The following is a 17,546-nucleotide window of genomic DNA, read 5'->3' on the forward strand; positions in this document are numbered from 1 at the left end:
AACCTACTCATTTCAACAATAATGGTCCCGAAGTCTGTGTTGTAATTTTAATTAGGGTGGGCCATTCCTAAATAGCTTGGTAAATCAAGTATTGATCACTCCAGTCCAGCCATAAGCAGCACTAAGGAATGTAGGAGCCAAGAAAAATCGATAGAAAAATATTTTAAAACGTCAAAAGCACTGACAACACTTTCTCATCAATTTTTCTTTACTTTCTTCCACATGTCAGGAATAATTTCTTCTACTGTCTTTAGAGATGGTACCTTCAGCTGCTCACAGGGAAACTCACAATGCTTCATCGTGGGAACCTTGCTCATGTCTCACAGCAGAATTCTGTACTTCAACACTACCAAAATAATCGTTCCTAGTCCTTATATAAAAAGAAAATTACAACCTGATCATTTAAAATCACCAATTAATGAGGATCTCTATTGATTCACAGACATGTTCATGCCTAGCTCCACGTGTAGAGAAGGATTTAGAAGCTCAGTTGCCCTTGAGGCACATGAACAGTGACAGAACTGCACGGAAAGCAAGAATCTCCCTCCTTCAACAAAAAACTCATTCAAAAAGCCAGATCCCAAGCATGAAAGGAAGGAGAAGGCCCAGGAGTGAGGTACCTGACCAAAGCCCAGCTGGCCCTGGGGCAGGTGACCATCTCCAGGGGGGTGTCGTCGCTGATCTTGGGCGCGGTGCTGAGCGGCCGCGGCTCCAGCACGTGCTCCACCAGGCTCCCGTAGCAGCTGATGATGTACAGGGACTCCACCACAAACTGCTTGGACTGGTCTGGGGGCAGAAAGAGAGAAAATCTTATTGGAACAACACAGCAGCAACAGAAAAAGCTTTTGCAGAAATAGCAGGCTCTGCGTTCTTTTAAGCCTCTTGCTTGCAGCTAAAAAGGTGAATTGAAAGTAGCAAAAGGGCTGGAGAGACAACGAGAAAATTGTAAAAACCACACAATTTTCACATAATTGTATGAATATCTCATACAAGAGATATTTCTCACCAAGGTGTGTTCAGGTGATTACACATTTCCAAACTACCTTGTACATTTGCTTTAGCAAAGGTGTTTCATCTTTATCTCCTATTTTTTTTCAGTGCCACTCCACACAGTACCTTTGGACTGACCTATCAAAGTTGGGTTTCCGTCACTGTATCATAATAAAAGATCAATTATTCATTTCACTAATTAAAATTGCTTGTACATTTTACCAAAAGCACCCCTAAGAATGTTCCTAAAATTCTCGATTGCCCCGAGTTTAAGGAACAAAATCCACAAATTGCTTAGAACCCATCACAAAATAAGAATTTAAGTTTAAATGTAACTTAATACAATCCAAATTCTGTGAGGTACCAACCTTTTTCTCGTTTGAGACCAGAATTGTTTGCAAACCATGACCTTGAAGCTCCAAAGACTGCAGCGACACAAAACTCCCCTCCCACAGACTTACTGGGTGAAATCTGTGGGGCTGGTTTGGATTTGCTTTAAAGAAAGAACAAAATAAAATTATACCAGTTAATTCTCAAAAAATGAAGATGTCCCTTGCTTAGCAACAATTTTAAGCTATTACTTCAGAAAAGGGGAATATCTGCAGTTCCCATAAGGCTGAGCAGGATTTACAGATGCTCAGTGTTTCCCAAATTCCCCTGGAATACTGAACTCATTCACTTGAAGAACAGCACTGGCTCAAAATGGAGAACTGAACTGTTTAAAAGACCCAACACTGAACATTTGCATTAAATAGAAACAACTTCTGAAGTAAATCCAAAGAAATCCTAAATCCTTTGGGAATGAAAATGCAGATTCTGGGTCAGCCATTCCAGGTGCCAATATTTCCTTGTTTTTCCAAAGGAAGTCAGGAGCAGCCAGGGGATGTGAGTGGCTCAGGTGGCAGGGAAGGACATGCAGAGGGTACAGGACAAGGGAAGGATGCACACACACACTCAGGAGCCACTGTTAGAGCACACCAGGGATTCTACATGGAAAAGCAGCCTGAGGCACTGTGCCCTGACCCCACGATGGGCAAGGAGCAGATCCAGGGGTTTACTGAGACATTTGGAGGTGTTTCTCCTCACAGGGACCTGCAGGTTTCTGTTCTGCACAAACTCAAAACTATGGGCAGAGCATTGTCCATGCCTCAATTCATTAAATCAGGATTTCACCCCTTCCTCAAGAGAAAAGCTGTTTGACAAACCCACACAGGATTTTCTTTCATGTTCCCCTTGTTCTAGTCCTTTTAATTGAATTATTTTATATTTTTCTCTCTACTCTATTTCACTGCTCCCTTCTCTTCCTTCCCATCCCTCCTTTCCACTTTTCTTCTACCAATTTCTTTTCCCACACAATTTCAGCCTGTGATCAGACCATCCCATTAACCTGGTTTTTACATAACAATCTCCAATTCTGAGAAGTGTTTGCATAGGTGCACGGAATTCAGAACTAGAAGAATATTTTTAAACAGGAGAAATCAATTAAAACACTGTACGGTTATACTGATATTTAATTTATATTAACAGATCATACACACAGCAAGCCTATGGTCACATGGACTTGGATCAGAGCTGAAACTCTCGTGCATGTGGGAGAAGCTGGAATGTCCCAAAAGAGCAGTTGGAATTTATAGTCAGTAACTCTGGTATTGAACCACCACAAAGCACTTAATATCCAACTGTTAAACCTACAGCTCCAGATGACTGGGTCAGAAATCTGTGCTCCAAAAAGGTCCTGACTAGAAATGTATTCTCTTGCTTGCAGTGGCACATCAGGTTTCTATATTAGAATATTTAAATTGTGATTGTGTTAACTGATACGTTTTTATTAGCTACTCAGACAAAAAATCAAAATGGATTTCTTTCACTTTGAAATAATAGTCTATCATAGAAAGAGTATTTTTAACCTAATTGTATATTGAGAATTATTTTAGCTCTCACTTTTCAAGTATTCACATACTCATATTCCTTCAGAAATGAAAATTTAAATGTATCAGTGAATTAGAGTCTTTTTGCTTACTTCAATTAATAAATTATTGGAGTTAATACAGAATTCAGGACAGAGTTGCCCATCAATCACTACAGAGCAAACCAGGAGCACAGGCATGACTCTGCCATATTCACTTCCTCTTGACAAAAGGATCTTTCTGTACCATCCTAATATTCTTAATATTCTCAATTTTTACTGAACACAGTCTGAGGTTAGTAAAATGATTTTTCAAAGTTAATGAAGTAATTTCAAATGGAGAAAAACTGGAAGCAAATACTATTCTGAGCTACAAAGTGGAATAAAGCTCTACAGAGGCAGAACTGAAGCAGAACTGAACCTGGGACTCAACACATTTTTCCAGAGTTCTCCACACTCTGAGTCCCCAGACCTGTGTTTGACCAAATACCATTCTAAACAGCCTTAGAGGAAATGGTCTGAGCTCAGTTCTATTTACATCTTGTCTTTAGGATGTGCATCTTTCAAGGCAAGCACTTAAGTGTTGGTTTCAGTGCCAGGAGCTGTTCCCTTCGAGGATGATGTTTTGTAGCCAGAAAGAGCAGACCTTGTAAAACACGATTACTCATGTGGTTAAACTCAGCCCTGCTAGCAAACAAAGACAAGCAAACAAACAAAAAAGATTTCTGCATCTTATTGGTTTGGACAGATTTCTGGAAATGCTGCTGAGATGTCAACAAGTCTATTCTGAAGTCTCTTGTAGCTGAGGAATCTTTCATTTGAGCATCACTTTACTCGATTCCTGAGTTTTCATCAATAAATTCCAGCACAAATTTCATTCCTCCAGCAAACCTCCGAAGCCCAGTTATTTTCAGTAACAGTAATGCCATTAGAAAAATATCTTGACATGTCATTGTGATATTTTAACAACTTGGAAACTGTAAATCCTCATTATTCTGGAGATGCAAACACCCTCTCAGCTTTATAAATGATAACAAAACAATAATGTTGAAGGTAGGTGGTGAATGACTTGTTTCTGCTATGAACTCCCGGTCTTTCCTTGCTCTTGGCTTGTCAGCACTTCATAAATTATTCCAAGAGCTGAAATTTAGGCACATTTGGCCTCACTTTTACAAAACAGTTACTTTAAAAGAATCTTCATAATACAGTAACTTCCAAAAGATTGTACCATAGTTTTCCTGAGAAGGGATGCAGCAAGAAATTCAGATTTTTGGGAGTCAATCCTAAAACCAAGACAGTGAAACACATGGGACCAAAACATTCCCCGTTATAATTTCACTCCTCATTTCTCCCAAACCTTAGGAACAACAGCATTGCATTTAAGACATCATGAGGATGAAAAGCCAGTTTACTTTTTCCTCTCTGCATCTACTCCACTGTGCAACCACACCTGGGATTCAGTGAGACACAGCAGCAGTTTCACCCCAATTACATCTGTAGAGAAATCTTAATCAGGAATAGAATCTATCTGGGAAAATCTCTATTATTATTAAATGTTCTAACATAATTTTGGAGGATTATTTCTATCTTAAATGCAAAAGCACCAAGATGTAGATATAGACACTTTCTACTGGAATGGCACAAAAGGAGATGGGAGGAAACTGAAGAAGAAAATGAAGACATCACTTTGTCAGAGCTTAAAAAGCAATGAAGAGACTGAGCTCAGCATGCAAGTTCTTTCATGTTGCCAACACAGTAAGAACAGATTAAGACCTACAGAAACCATTCAGAGCTCCCACTTGTCAGCTTTGTAACACATCAATCTCTGCCATAATCTCTGGAAATGCATTGTGGTAGCTCTTTGTAAAAACACTAAATAGTTACGAATATTTTAATTAGTTTACATTTTAATTATTATTATTTAACTAGTAAGAATTAGTACTTTTAAAATATTTTGAAAACCAGAGGCTGCATAGCTCATGATAGAGCTTTATGTCTCACAAAATTCTTCTGGCTCTTAAATGTATCTTTAAATCTATGGTCAAACAAGTGACATGACTTTAAAACAATAAATAAATTGCATATATATGATATGAAGGAGCTGCCTTGTATATTCAAATATTTATAGTCAAATAGTACCAGTCTGCAAAGATTGAAAATTGTTTTGATTTTATATTCCCAACAAATAGGCTCCAAATATATGAGATTCATAAAAACAAAAGCACTTATTCCACACTAAACCCACTGAAATGGAAACATCCATGACTGCTGATGGAAAAAGTTTTATCTTGACTACATAAGCAACAACAAAAGTATCAGGAGAAAAATACTGCATGAAATTTGCATTTACCCATAAAGTTACAAAAAAAAAAAATCTGTCTCAAAGTCTAGAAATTTTAATTCATTTATCATTGTGCCTAAAACATGAAAACAAAGATGTTTCTAGTTGTCAGATCATGAATAAAGCAAGAAAAAGCACAAAAAGCAATGGTAGGATCCTTTATTCACCAGGCACTTAGCTGTCAAATCAACATCCATTTTGTTTACAGAATTTTAGGTCTCATTAAGACCTTAATGGAAACAACATGATTTCTTCCCCCACCCAAAGTGTGTTTTTTATCCTAATTTCTCTGTAGACGAGTAAGGACCATATTTTTGAGCTAGCACTGGCATTAAACAAACCACAAAAAGAGTCTTGTGAAAGACAGGCAACAATTTTGGAGCCTATTTCATATATTCCCCTCTTTAATCTCAGCCTTTTAATCTTACTTCAATCTAAAACCATTTCTGGTTGACGTCTCCTGCTTCGTGCAGGGGTGACCCACACAGCTTTTGCTCAGAAATCCACTGCCAAAACTCTTCTTCCAGAGCCTCTGCACTTCTTAGATCACCAGCAGGCAAAATCCTTTAAATCCTTTGGTGCACCATGAACTGCATTTAGAAATGGTTCTTAGGGAGGTACTTCAGGAGTTAGAAATTCTCAATGAATAAGGCAAGGTTTTTCCTTTTTCCTTTCCTCTCCTTTTCCCTTTCCTTTCCTTTTCCCTCTCCTTTTCCCTTTCCTTTCCTTTCCTTTCCTTTCCTTTCCTTTCCTTTCCTTTCCTTTCCTTTCCTTTCCTTTCCTTTCCTTTCCTTTCCTTTCCTTTCCTTTTCCTTTTCCTTTCCTTTCCTTTCTTTTCTTTTTCCTTTTCCTTTCCTTTCCTTTTCTCTTTCCTTTCCTTCCCTTTCTTTCCCTTTCCTTTCCTTCCTTTTCCTTTCCCTTTCCCCTTTCCTTTCCTTTCCTTTCCTTTCCTTTTTTCCTTTCCTTTCCTTTCTTTCCTTTCCTTTTCCTTTCTTCCCTTTCCTTTTCCTTTTCCTTTTCCCTTTCCTTTTCCTTTTCCTTTTTTCCTTTTCCTTTTCCTTTTCCTTTTCCTTTTCCTTTCCTTCTTCCCTCTCTCTCCCCCTCCCCTCCCTTTGCTTCTCCTGGCACAGTTCCCAAATCCCTCCTCAGCCTTTCTCTGGGAATTCTGTGTCCTACAAAGCTCTTAACAAGTTCTTTTCCTGAAGAGAATATTCTGATAGAGACATTGAGGGTGATGCACATGGTGCCAACTTCTAGAGAGCCATGTACAGATATTCTAACAGATACCAGTAGGCATAGTTAATAGATACCCTAGCTAAATTTAAAACCAAAGAGAAAATCCCAAACCCACAGAAAAACCCCAAAAACCCAAGCCCCAGAAAACTTGCTGGAAGTTTTAAAATTTTCTAAGGTGCTCCTACTTCTTCCATTCTTATTATCCAAAACTTCCAGCATCTAAGCCCAATCCTGTTATAAAGTGGTGACTGAGGTGATGCAGCACTGCCCAAATATTGAACCAAACTCCATCAGAAATCTTGTTAAAACTTGCTTTTTCTCTTGTCTGTATTCTTACAATATGCTGCATTTTTCACAATAACAAGAAACCCCCTTATATTTCAAATATCCCAAATTTAACAGAACTGTTTCCCATGTTGGAATGAGATGGTCTTGAAGATCCCTTTCACCCCAGACAGTTCTGTGATTTTTTTTCTCCACAGTAATCAGCTTTTCTTTCTTTTTTTTTTTTTCAGTACCCATTTTACTGCTTCACCTCTCACTGCAGTACTTTACTGCCTACTCACTGCTAATCTGGCTTATTTTTCAGAGGTCATCATCGATGTTTTCTGTCTGTAAGCAACTTAGTGCTACAATAATAAAGGAAGCAATATAGAAAAAAAAAAGAGAGAGGCTTGTTTGGAAAGACATTGCAATCATTTCTGCCCACTTAGAAATAATTTATTTTTTCAACTTCCCTGCTACTTAAAAATTAAATGCACTCTCAAAGGTAAAAAGAAGGGAGGAAAAAAAAAAAGTGAATTCAATTCCTTGCAATGCTTGATGGTGAACACGCATCCATAGTTTAAAAGTGAAATTATGTGCGTGGAAACCTATGGATCAGCCATGCAGGTAAACAGATAAAACCAAAAATTAATCCAAAATTAAGGAGTTTAAGCACAGAGTTATTTTCAGCAAGGACAGCAAATGGAGTATAGGCATGCTGGGTTTGAACTGGGAACTCACCAAGGAGCTTTTATGGAAAAACATCCTGCTCCAAACAGGTAAGGTCTTCACAGAAAGGGGAAAAATGCACAGAAATTAGATGAGAACTCAATTCCCAACAAGTACACTGTATATCATGCTATTAAGATTTCTGCAGAAAGTGAACAGAATCGTTGTTAGAGCCTTGCTATGGCCTGGAGGAGCTGCCAGGGGAGCAGCAGTGCCCAGGGCACAGCCCCAGAACTGGGAGGGCTCCGTGTGCCGGGACACGCGGGGACGTCGGTGCAAGCTGGGCTCACAGTTAGAGCTGGGCTCACAGTTAGGGCTGGGCTCACAGTTAGAGCTGGGCTCACAGTTAGAGCTGGGCTAGCTGGGCTCACAGTTAGAGCTGGGCTCACAGTTAGGGCTGGGCTTAGGCACAGCTCACAGCCCCTCCAATCTGCTGCCAAAGCTGGGCTGCAGCAGATGCTGCAGTCAGAACTGACAGGAAAAGGGAATTAGCACCCAAATCAGTCATGGGAGGGGTTTGCCATGGAACACTGAGGGCAGAGTGGGGCAGTTTTACAGAGTTACTGAGAGGAGGTCAAATAAAACCAACAGGTGCAATCAGAACCTTTCAGGGACAATTACTGAGCCTTTTGCTAGGACAGAAACACCCCATGGAATTCAACTTTTCTTCCCCCCCTTAAAAGCTTGCACAGATGCAGGAAAGAGAGCCTAACTTCAAATGTATTTGATGCTCAGTCACCAGATCTAGAGCTGAGTGCTTTTGACCACCCAACAATTTACACCATGATTTGATCTCATGTTTTGTTGAAGTATTTTGCACAGTGGAGAGTTTTTAACCCAATATTAATCTGAGGGAATTTTCAATGGGTATCTCCCTTTAAAAAGCAATTGCCATAGTGACATTTGCATAAAATCTGAAAAGGAGGCAAATTTAGAGCTACTCACAGGCTCAAGGCTTCTTCTGAGTCTCATTTGGGATGTAACATCATCCACAAAATCACTAAATAATTGATTTTGTAAATGCCAATGGTTCTGTTTTCTTTTCATACTCTGACTCAGCAGTAAGTTCTGGGTAGTTGAAACAGGTGAAATATTTCCAGGCAATGAATTACCAGAAAAGATCCAGCACTGAAGGATGTGTAAAGCACTCAGCCATAGACTAACACAATTAAAAGGATACCAGCCTGATAAAAAAGAATTCAGTGAACTAAATTTGACATGAGCACAACATCAATGAATGAAGGGATCCTCTCAAAAAACATTCAGGTGAAGGTACAAACCTAAGACAAATATTCTTCAACATGCAAAGATGCAAACATCCAATAAAGAACAGAATATTACAGAAAAAAACTCCTATTTTTAATTAGTACTATAGGCCAAAAAAACCCAATTTTTTGAGCTCCATATAAGGGACTGGCCTTTAACTTTCTGTATTTAATAAATTGGTTAACATTTTTGGGGACAGAGCTCATTTGACAGAACCAACCACCCTTCTAGACCTAATGTATCATCTTTGAACAGTGGTAGAACCCAATTAAATTGTCTGAACTGAATGATCTCCTATAAAGTCAGCACATCCAGTCCCTGAGTCAAAGGCCAGTCTCAAAGATGAGTCCAGCACTATTGCACTGCTTAAATATTTAATTGAAAGCTAAATTTCCTGCATAACCCAAAGCCAACATGATTTAAAACCTAGAATGTATGGAGTGTAAATTTGAAGAGTCATTGGAGAGCGGTCAGATCAGCCTGGGAGCTTAGAATTCAATTCCTAAATGATGATCAGGGATGTTTTGGACACTATTTCTTTTTCTTCTTCTCTGCCTCAGTTGCTCTGTCTTCAAACCTCAGGCAAATAACACTTAAACATTTCAGAAGACAACACCAGCTTCTTCTTCTTCCACTACTCCTATATTGACCTGATTGTACAAGTTAACAATTTCTCTTTATTTTAATTACAAACTGGCCCAGGTGGGCTTCAACTGAAGGTTTTGTTCAGTTGGTTTTGGATAGAAAATTTTGTATCATGAAGAAAATGTAATTACACTTCCAAAGACTACAGCAGAGTCTTATTAAAATGCTTTATGTGTAAGAAAACCAAGTTAGCACCTCCTTTCTGCTCAAAAGCCCTGATTTCTTTAAAGACAACCATTTTTTCCCTATGATATTTATATAAGCAATTATTTTCCCCTATTTCCCTCCCATAACATGGACGGAATGCTAATTGAGAGCAAGAGAGAATTCACAAATTACAAGATAACCCAGCCTTGAAGAGACAGCACCAGATGGCTGCGCTCGGTGACAGCGAGAGAGCAGTGCCAAGGCAAAAACTCACCCAGGTTCCCTTTCCCAGAGCCAGGGAGAAATTCCAAAGGAAATCATGCAATGAAGATGATTTACCATTCAAAGTTCTGACAGATTTTTTTGCAGTTTCTTACCTGGTTCTAAGTTTTAGCAAATTGAAAACTGAAATACTTTGATTTCGTGCGGTTATGTTTAATAAACCTATTTAAGCTTTTAATAAGCTGTGCAATACCCATTTATTCTAACCCTCATCATGCCAAATTGAGAACCCTTTCATAAACAGTGACATCTGAACAAACTTCAGTGCAAATAATTGTATTTTGTATCAATTACAAATCATTACAGCAGTTTCTTTGTTACTAAAATATACTATAAAAACTAAGAATGATATAAAATATGTCTAAGAAGTGTGCCAGAAAGAGAATGTCTGGCTTCAGACAATTTTGCTGAATTCTTTAACTTTACTTTTTTTTCCCCTCTACTTTTTCAGTTATTTTTTCCTAATTAATTGTACCATAATGTGGTGATTTTGCACCACTTATTTTTGTTTGCTGCAGCAGCTGACTCTGGGATAAATGAAGCTCCCTGAGACAAAATAAACTCAAGATATATCAGTGACTTTCTGCGGATAGAAAATTTAAATGATAAAATTGCCTCAGGCACTTTAGCTACTTCCCCCTTCCTCACTGAGGGTAGAATGAGGGATGGGGTGAAGAAGGGATAGAGTTTCATGTTTAAAAATACACTATCTAAATCTCCTGACTGGAAAAAAGCAAGGTTTATCCTTTTCCTGCAAGGCACACTGGATTTCTGTGTTTTGACCAGGCTCAGGTGATGCAGGTTCCATCCTGCTGCTCACTCCAGCAAGGATGAACTGGGGAGTGAAGTTGGATACAAATATAATGACCCTGTCCCTTGAGGAGTTAAAACAAATGCTGCTGTCAGAGGAGCCAACTTTGACAACAGTTTTTCTTTTGGGGCAATTATTGTAGCTTTTCTTTCCCTCCTTCCCATTACAGCTCATCCATGTCCCCACTGGAAACTAACTACAATTCATCCCATAAACCCAGGGAACTCTTATGGAGCTACTGCGGGGCACAAAGCTGAATTCTAGAATGTTCTGATTCACTGCCCTTTATAGACAATGAGATGGATCATAGAGCTCTCCCCCTTTCCAGTCTATAAGCTCTTTGTAAATGAGCAATGAATTAACCCATTCACCGGCCTTGACAAGGAATTCAGCATTACTATCAAAATTTCGAGAGGGAAACTGAGGCACGGATATGGAAAGACTTATTAAACCCAGCTCTTGTGCTGTCCTGCATCCCCCCCTAATCTTTAAAACATCAGAAGCTTCCTTGCTCATTAGTGTTAGAGCCCCTCTGGGAAAGCCTGAATGTGCTGACAGCACAAACTACAGGAAAGCCAGTCAATGGGATGACAAAATGTAGGGACAAAAATTAAGTGCTTGATGAAGGTGCAGAAATTACAGTGGGAGAATTGAAAAGGCAAAGGAAGAGGCAGAGGGCAGGGAAGGAGGGAAGGACAGGGATGGAAGGCAGAGGGGATGCTCCAAGACACTCCATGCTGACAATGGAATTCAGAGCAGTGACTGATCAGAACATGTTCCAAAATCTACATGTTTGCAGGGGGGAAAAAAGCATCTGTGATGAACAGCACGGTCATGACACAATTCCAGACTCTGTCTTTCATTCCCATAGGGCTACAGGGAACACTTTTAAAAAATTTACTGCCATTCCACCTGTCAAGCAACATGACATGCTTTGCAGCTCTGCTCCAGACACATGATATTAACAGCACTGATCAGTCCTTTCAGTACCTGGAAAATATTTTGCTGTCTTGGATACTGGCAGAACAAACCCCAGCTCGATTTTTTTGGTTAATAAAATCTACAAGACTTCATGAAGATTTAATATTAAAGCAGCTGATGTTAAGAGAAATAAAATGGACAAATCCAGCCCTCTCATTATACGGTATTTGAGCCTTGCTGGAATGTGCTGTAACAGATTAAATTTTTAATTCTTTCATAGTCACAAGCACGGGAGAAGAGGAATCTTTGACTGGAGGAGCCCAGCTCCTTTTCTGATGGCTGCACACTGGAGGTTCAGCAGCTGCTCCCAAGGAAGAGCCTTGTTTCCTCGGAGCAGTGCTTAGAGGTGCTGACCATGGAGGTGTAAATACATCTGTCTTTTGCCATTTGCAGTAATACATGCCTCCTCCACTTCTCCCAGCGAGGCAGATGGTCCCTGTCCTGTCGAAATCTTACACTGCACAGACTTCCAGTGCTATGTGTTTGCAGAAATATGAGGGCAGATGTTAAATATGTTAAACACACGCTTTGCCCCCTGGAGGTTTAAGTTAAGGCTGCTGTCTCAATTTGGTCATTTTAGGCATGCCAGGCTTCTTGGATCCTAGGCATTCCTCTTAAATCCCTGCTTTATAAATAACAGCTTTTCATGTTAATTTTGTGTACTTTCATCAAATATTTTGGATGCAGAACAAATGAAGGAAGCTCTCGGCTTACCGTTACAAGGCTACGTGGGCTGTGCTGAAAATTATGATCCTCATTCATGAAAACTCTATTTACACAGCAGGGTATTTCCCATGACTGTTGTTTTCCCCCCTTACATAAGCCTCACTGAGCATCTTAAATTTAATTAGTTTTAAAAATTACATAAAATGGAACAGAGACAGTTTGTGAATTGTATAATTTACCATAAAACTACAAATATGAACACTTCAAATATGTTTTAGATGTTTAAGAATAAAACATTAAATAAAATACTGCAGACTTATTACAAAGGCAATTTTAGAAAGGTTTCTTGGTATAACACAGCATTAAGGAAACCTTTGTAAAGAATTTCACATTAAATACAACTGTACACCAAGAGCTTTTTTCCAAATCCTTCTCCTCACTGTTCCTATTAACTACCTCCCCTGGCAGGCCCTCAGGTGAATTTTTAATTTCTTTCTCTGCCGTGTCCCACCTGGTTCTAAGTGCCTATTCCAGTTCTGGGAGCCCACATTTACATTTCTGTCCTTCACTGGCCGTATTCTTCAAGTCAGGTTTTTTTATTTCCCCTCTTTGAGGAACTGTGACCTCCTGCCCTGTGACAACCTCCCCCTGATCCCACCTCCCTTCCCATCCTCACCCAGGATCACACCTGGATATTCTTCCAAAATTCACCTGAGCAGCAGCAAAATCTTTTTCACTCAGCTTAAACTGAGCAGAAAAAAGCAAAAATAAGCAACTGAAATGTGTCTGTGGAGGAAGCTAAACCTCAACATGACCCTCAAACTGTTTCTTCACTGTTTCTTAAGTTCCATTTCCAATTATCTGTGAAGTTCAGGAATTTCTCCCTGTGCTTGGGGCAGCTGTGTGTCTGTGGCTCACGTTTGGCTCAGTGAGCGCCGTGAAATTCCCGTTTCACGGCAAGGCCGGCAGCGATTGTTGGACAGACAGGAAGGGATGCACACGTGCACAGCCCAGCTCCTGACTGCCAGCACTCACACCCACTGCACCCAGCTATGGAGGATTTTACAGCATGCCCTGAACTCCAGCACAAATATGGGAATTACACGGGGAGAGCTCACAGCCATGAGCTCTCGCCTGAAAAGTAATTCCCGGTTCATGAAACGCAAGGGAGAATTCACCTCACGAGCAGGGTTTGAGCAAGGAGCACTGAAGCAAGGGGCAGTGCCTGTGTTTGCCAAAATGCAGGAAAAGGTTAGGAAGCTGTAGGGTTCACAGTTGTTTTGTCTAACCACATGCCATGCTCGGATCTACTTTCCTTAAAAATATTAAAGCCCTCTGAAAACTAACGGATCAATCAGATTTTTTACTGGAAAATATTCAGGAATTCAAACAGCCAGAAAATGAGAGAGGAAAAATATAATCATCACCGTGTAGCTTTAATTACAATAAAAGAATATTTAAAGTTTAGCAAGAGAAAAATGTCAGCTGTTGGACAGTATTAATTAATTTAAAATTGCTATGGTTTACGAAGCTCATAAAATCTTATAATATATATTTAGAGAAGTTTTTCCCAAGAAATACTATGAAGCGTTTTATCATGGCACATGAGAAGGGCAAAAGTGCAGCTGACTCTGGAGTGGAAATCCACCCAGTCCAGAACAGTGCAACAGAGGAAAAATAAGGTCAAGAAAACAGTGGGATTAAGTTTTGCCTTTCTGCTGAACCTGGCTTACTGTCTTTCTAGTTCTGATGGTCAAAAATCGTTTCTGCTTGAAAAGGTTGAAAATCAAAATAAACAAACTTGGGAAAAAAAGTAAAGCCATATTTTATTCTGATTGAATACAGCTCTGCTTATGTTTCATTCCAATTCCTGGTGTGAAAATGTCTTCTGACCCACCCAAATGAATATTCCTGAATTTACAGAGGTTTGTTTTCAGGTTGTATTTATTTATCTCATGTTTTCAGTCTCCTCTCCCTCCCACCCCTCTTCTGCTGCTATTAAATTACATACACTGAAATTAAAATAGGGAATAAAACTAATTCTCACTAATAACACAAATGATTTCCCCATGAATCACAAAGGCTGAGGAAGTTTGTGCCACTTACCCCGTGCGTTTGGTGATGGTCCCTAATGTCATTGGCTGCTTGATCTGAGCAAGAGGCAACACCACGGTCAGACTTGGGAGAGGCAGGAGCCGAGGATTCCCGGGGTTGTTGTTTGTGAAGTTATTGTAAGTGTCTTGGCTGTTCAATTTACCTTGATGGGATAGAGATGCAATAAAACACATGATTGGAATTTTTTCTTCATTTATCATTCCTACGTCTGCCTGAAGTAAGATAAAAAAGATTTTAAAGAACCCAAAAAAAACCCACAAACAAGCTGCTGTTGTAATAAAAGAAAAAAAAATTAAAATAATCTTTGATTCAGATATAAAAAAATTATAATGGAAGAAGCAATTACTAATTTTATATATGAGCATAAGGAAGGATTCCTTTCCAGGCACGGGAAATTATTCCTGCTGCTGCTGCTGCTTGCCTGGCAGTTTTGTTCACCGAAAAGTTTTCGAGTTCGATTTGAAGGACAAGCTCTGGATTCCAATTCTCTATTTAAAAAAAAGGAGTAGCTGGAAGGGAATTATTTTCCTAAAGTACCACATACAGTGTTGGTAATTGGAAGTCCTGAAAAGGTCGCTTTTGTTGTCTCGACGGATAAAGACATACAGAATAATCATCTGCAGAACTAAGGCTGGAGGGAAATATCAAGTAACTATGTCAAATAAAGCCACGCCAAACTAGATGTAAAAATCAAAAAAGTATCAAAAAAGTAACAAATTTCATATTCATTCAAAAAGACGAAAATGAAACACAGGTACTGAAAAAAAGGAAAGGGAAAACATAACAAAAAAAGCCCTCAACAACCCTAAATTTAGCTGATTTCAAAGAGGTCTGTGCTGGATGGACGCCCAGTTTGGATACGCTTTCTTACTCGCTGTATCACTCTGTAGTCACAACCTTTCATTCTTCAGTTGGAAAAGGAAACTAGCTCCAAATTTCATGGACAGTAAAGAAAGAAATGTGAAGAAACCAAAGAAAGAAGTTAAACAAAAAAAGGGGCCAGTCTGTTTATAGCAGAATCAAAAGTACTTTAAATAGACAAGCAACCATGAATTAAAAGGTTTAGATCATTAACTTGTTTTTCTGTGCTCCTATAATGCTGTGAAACGCTGGCTTTGTTCTTAATCAAAAGGGAACCATATTGGGAATTAGGTTCCTAAACAACCGATGCATTCTACACAGATATTATACAAATCCCAGGCCAAATCCATACAATCTGCCTCAAGAGCAGCCACCTTTTTTCAAGGAAGAAAAACAGCACAGCAAAGGGGTTCTCACAGGAAGCTGCCTGAAAAGCTTTAATGGTACTTCAGATGGATTGAAAATAGGAAAAGGAAGGCGGAAAAATCTTAATGAATGTCTCATCATCCTAAAGACACTCAATGCTTCCTTTACCCTTCTTTTAATACTATATAACTGTAAGCTTGGGGGTTTTATTTGGGTTTTCCTGCAAAGCCCCCAGACCTCTGCATCTCAGAGAAGCACAATAACAGAAATGATGAAATTGCAAAGTGTATTTTGTGATAAGTATCTGGCCTGAGCATCCATCAATACATTTTAAGAGAAATAGAAAGGCTTTAATGAAGAACAAGCCTATTGAAGTTCCCAGGGAGCAGATTTCATTAATAGCAATTTTCCTGCACCAACTTGGAATACAAAGAAAAAGGAAAAGGAAAAAAAAAAACAGCTCAGTTTTAAATAAGACTGAGATGCAATTAATTTTTTTAATTAGTTTAATAATGCATTTTTGTTTTTTTCAGAAAGGCATATGAATAGTTTTGTGCATTATTGTCTAATTAGTCACTGTTCCTGCAGCCAAGGCCTCTCTGGAATTGTTTCCCTCTCCCATATTCCCCTGGATCCACATGGGCACAGCAAACACCAAAGGTATCTACTGAGGGAGCTCCAAATGTCTGTAATTTGTTTTCTATTACTTGTTCAGAATCTAATGATTAACTCTGAACTACTGATCCACAGGCTGGGCTGGAACAGCCCCCTCTCCCTTCTCAAAGCACATTTCATGTCTCAGTGCCCTCTGCTCCCAGCTTCATGTGGTTTTCCATATGCAAAGCCTTCAGCTGAGTCCATGGATTATTTGCATGCAGAGAAATGAGGAATTTACAGACGTCCTTCCTACACAAGGATGAGCTGCTTTGCTTCCCTACAAGTTGAGGACTCCCAGAGCAGTGAAGGATACTTACAAAACTGCAGGATTATCTCACCCCTTCAGATGTTCTTATTAATTGTAGGAACAACATCTTACAAATTCTTGAGTCTTGAGTTCATAGACTCATATATAAGGAAACATAATAACCCCCCCCAAAAAGTACTAAATAAAAAAAAAAAAAGAATGAAAATGTGTAAAAGATATTCTGAAAGGGACTAAAAGATGAGATGATTCTTCTTTGAGAAAGAAACCAAAAAACATCAGGAGGTCAAGCATTTAATTTGTAACTATGTATTTGGAAGTATAGCTAAATCTGATGTATACAAACCTCAATAAAAAATTAACTACACCAGACCTCAGAATGCACAGCACTTCACAGCACAAACATGATAAAAAAATTCTGCTGTGACAAATGGAAAAGCTGTAAATACCAAACATATGTCACAATAACCATTGCCTGCCAACCTGCATTTTCTGCTGCAACAGTCAGTTGCTTCACTGCAAAAATTGTAATTAAAAGTGATAGTAGTCAAAAATTAAAAGTTGGAATGCTACAAAGAGGAGAGAAATTATTTTTGACAGGAAAGTTGTTCTTGTAAATCGGACTACAATAGTATTAAGATGGTGGGGATGATTAAGGTTAAAGAAAACCCCCTAATTTTCTGGTGTGCTGCTGTACCCATCCAGGAATCCCAAAAATTACCCTTCCATTCCTCCAGCCCTTCCAAGTAGGAAGCTCCTGCAGCAAACAGGAGTTGTGTGTGCACAGGGCAGTCAGATCAGGCCAAAAGAGCACAAAGAATGCAGCCAAGCATCAACATTATTTCTACAGCTCAAGCCGTTGTTGATTCACTGTCAAAGGACAAGCAACAAATAAGCCAAAGTTTAAGTCTGGTAGAAATATCCAGTATTTTTCATCCAGAAGAATGCTGAACTCAAGTTACCTCCCAACATGTGGACAGTGCATTTAACTGTAAATGGCTGGAGACTGACACACACA

General features: G+C 39.1%; 1 protein-coding gene across 7 annotated transcripts in view; it reads right to left on the reverse strand.

Annotated features, from left to right (window-relative positions):
* BCAS3 (BCAS3 microtubule associated cell migration factor) overlaps window positions 1–17,546 on the reverse strand; it is a 293,628-nt gene that overhangs the window by 187,369 nt on the left and 88,713 nt on the right. For all 7 annotated transcript variants that reach the window (XM_030962763.1, XM_030962761.1, XM_030962765.1 and 4 more), the window contains exons 16-18: window positions 14,371–14,521; window positions 1,359–1,483; window positions 621–786 (exon numbers count right to left, since the gene is read on the reverse strand). In XM_030962763.1, coding sequence (XP_030818623.1) covers window positions 621–786; window positions 1,359–1,483; window positions 14,371–14,521 — 442 coding nt within the window. The remainder of the gene's footprint in view (window positions 1–620; window positions 787–1,358; window positions 1,484–14,370; window positions 14,522–17,546) is intronic.

This window comes from Camarhynchus parvulus, chromosome 19 (assembly GCF_901933205.1).
Source record: "Camarhynchus parvulus chromosome 19, STF_HiC, whole genome shotgun sequence".
In the NCBI taxonomy this organism is placed as follows: Eukaryota; Metazoa; Chordata; class Aves; order Passeriformes; family Thraupidae; genus Camarhynchus; species Camarhynchus parvulus.